The sequence below is a fragment of the Galeopterus variegatus genome, unplaced genomic scaffold (genome assembly GCF_000696425.1).
Source record: "Galeopterus variegatus unplaced genomic scaffold, G_variegatus-3.0.2 Scaffold990, whole genome shotgun sequence".
In the NCBI taxonomy this organism is placed as follows: domain Eukaryota; kingdom Metazoa; phylum Chordata; class Mammalia; order Dermoptera; family Cynocephalidae; genus Galeopterus; species Galeopterus variegatus.
Window position 1 is genome coordinate 433,767 of NW_007727101.1, and position 3,031 is coordinate 436,797.

The window sequence follows — 3,031 nt, forward strand, 5'->3', positions numbered from 1 at the left end:
TTGTTGCTTAAAAAGACCCTGGCACCTTCTCTCTCTCTTGCTTCCTCTCGCCATGTGATCTACTTGTACCCGCTGGCTGCCTGCCACTTTCCGCCATGAGTAGAAACAGCCTGAGGCCCGTGCCAGATGCAGCTGTCCCAGAATCGTAAGCCAAATAAACCTCTCTTCTTTATAAATTACCCAGTTTCAGGTATTCTGTTATAGCAACACAAAACGGACTAAAACAATCTCCTCAAGGCTTGCCTTCACCAACAACTCCCCATACCTCATTCCTATCAGAGAAAGAAAGAAAGAAGGAAGCCTAAGTCTAACAGACATTTATGCAGAAAGTATATCTTCATCATGACAATTCTTTCACCCATCTCCACTGACTGTAGAAATGGCATGTGCATATCGAACCACTGCACACATATCTCTGTTGAGCAGTTTCCTCATGTGCAATTCTGACTGGTGTTTAGTTTGTTGCACTGGCACTGCACTGTGGAATGGAGAGGTGATCTCAAGGGGATAGGTGATAGTAGAAAGTAAAAATGAACTTCATTCCACTAGCCCACAGCCAGCAAACTTTTTCTCTACATATTTCATCTTTCTGTTTTGGAGCTAAAACGAAAATTCAGACTATAGTCCAAAAAGAGGTCCTTTTAGTCGTCACAATAATTTTCTCTCACTTGATAAATAATTCCTGTACAGTTGGAGTACTTCATAAAAATTCCGGGAATCACTTTTCCACATTTTTACACAGAACTCTGATTACACAAAACAGCCTTAGGGGGCCGGCCCGGTGGCACACTGGAGAGTGCGCCACTTGGGAGTGTGGCAGAGCTCCCGCGATAAATAATTCCTGTACAGTTGGAGTACTTCATAAAAATTCCGGGAATCACTTTTCCACATTTTTACACAGAACTCTGATTACACAAAACAGCCTTAGGGGGCCGGCCCGGTGGCACACTGGAGAGTGCGCCACTTGGGAGTGTGGCAGCGCTCCCGCTGCTGGTCCCCGGTACGGGCGCGACACCGAGGGTTGCGATCCTGTTACCGGTCAGTAAAAAAGACAAAAAGGAAAAAAAAAAAAAAACAGCCTTAGGTTGTATGAAGATGTGTCTGGACCACCACAGAGGGAAATAGTGGAGCCAAGAGAGCAGGGTTCCTGGAAACCCTACTTGCTTCTGTTTTCATCTATTTTACACAGGTAGAGAAATTTTGCTTAGAAAAATAAAAGATAAAGATGTTTTATTACTTAATTTCTGTAAAGTTTGAAAAATCATTGATACACAAATAATACTCATGACAATCCTGGTCACACTATAGTCTGTCTCAAACTTTATTTATTTACTAAGAATCACTTAAGGCCCCTTTTTCTTTTCCACCACCAGTACTTTTTAGGTCCATTTTCCATAAAGAATAAAGTTTAAAATCATTTCGTGGGTGACACTACATATGCGAGGATGAGTAGAGGCCATACTCCTTTAATGTGAATTCTGGGTAGGTTTGCTCACCAGCTATGTAGCTAACGATCCTACCAGGTGCCTCAGCAAGATGACAAAACAACTATATCATGGATCATTTGGGAATAATGGAAACCTCAAATTTAAATCCATAGAGGCTAAGGGTCACAGCTGCTTGTGGTTCTTCTGACATGGCATGCTGTTTCACACAGTTCCCTTGGCCAGGCTAGGGCATGCTGTCCTTTCTTTTTCTGGCTAACGCCTATTCAGACTTCAAGACTAACTCCACATGTAACCTCCTCTAGGAAATCTTTCCTGATAGCCTCCCTCTCTCAGCTGAATTAGTGCTTCTTCCCTTACAGCAATATTCCCATATATCCTATACATGCTTCTCTATCACTGTATCACATTACATTGAAATGATTGTTTGGGTGTCTTGCCTCCATTGACTTAAGTTCCTAAGGGCAGAGATCATGTAACATTCATCTTTGTACCCCAAGAAGCTAGCACAATGTCTTGTACAAAGAAGATAACTGGGAAATGTTTGTTTACTATTTGTTTGCTATAAATGCTCACCAGCATCTCCTTCACATGATCCTTCTGGGTCTCACATGTCATGCAGTGCTTGAGCCTATGTTACTACAAATAGAACAAACTCCAAAATTTTTGTAAAAATAGTTTCCAAAAATGTTACTCTTCTTTCCAAGGCTGCTGAGGAAAAACTACTGACTGGGTTGAGTATCAGTTTATATTATTACCATCCTATCCGGCTCACCCTGTTCCAATCCAACTGCAAAATATTCAAAGGATCGAGAGTTACTGCTCCAAATTGTTTTGTCACAGGAGGACTGATTTCCCAGCTTATATGAAACAAACATCATCAAGAATTAGCACTGCCAGGTATACTTCAGGGTCTGATGTTTGGACTTCATGGATCCCCATGAGCCTGGTTGGATGATGTACTCTCATTATAACAAAACTTTACAGAATACCCGCTATGTACAGGGCCTATGCTAGGCATCGGAGGTACAAAAAAATATGATGCTCCTAAGGAGCCTGCAATCCTAGTTGTGATAATAAAAGTAGACAACAACATGCTGCTTTGTTATGGGTTTTATTTTTATAAGCACAGATTCTTTGAGCTAGGAAGAAACCTACGAGGTCATCAAGTTAAAATTTATTTTATAGATGAGTAACAGATTTTAAGGGAAAGATCACTCCCTGACAACTAAAAGATAAATGACATATACTGAAGAAAAGGAGATACACTGTTCAACTTCACTGGGGGTTTTCAAATTATCAGTTCACATGTGCCAGTACAAGTATCCAAGCAGACTTCATACCTGCATGTTAAGAATGTCATAGGAGGACATGCTAACGAACAATTGGAACAGATGATCCAAGTTTCCTAACTGTTGAAAACTGTTTTCTATTCTCTGAGCATGTACTAATCAGGAGAAAGAGAAGGTGACACAGAAACATGCTTACACTGCTGAGAATTTTAAAACGTATAAAATGTATGTGCAGATAAGCCAATTTGACTGTAAAACTGCCAGTAAGTTCCCCTTTATAAATTAATTCCTGCT

General features: G+C 40.7%; 1 protein-coding gene across 1 annotated transcript in view; it reads right to left on the reverse strand.

The window, feature by feature from the left end:
- The window catches only part of TMCC1 (transmembrane and coiled-coil domain family 1), a 27,794-nt gene extending 24,976 nt beyond the window's left edge, over positions 1–2,818 (reverse strand). The window contains exon 1 of the mRNA XM_008574051.1: positions 2,789–2,818. Within this exon, the coding sequence (XP_008572273.1) occupies positions 2,789–2,818 (30 nt within the window). The remainder of the gene's footprint in view (positions 1–2,788) is intronic.
- Between the last annotated feature and the right edge of the window lie 213 nt (positions 2,819–3,031).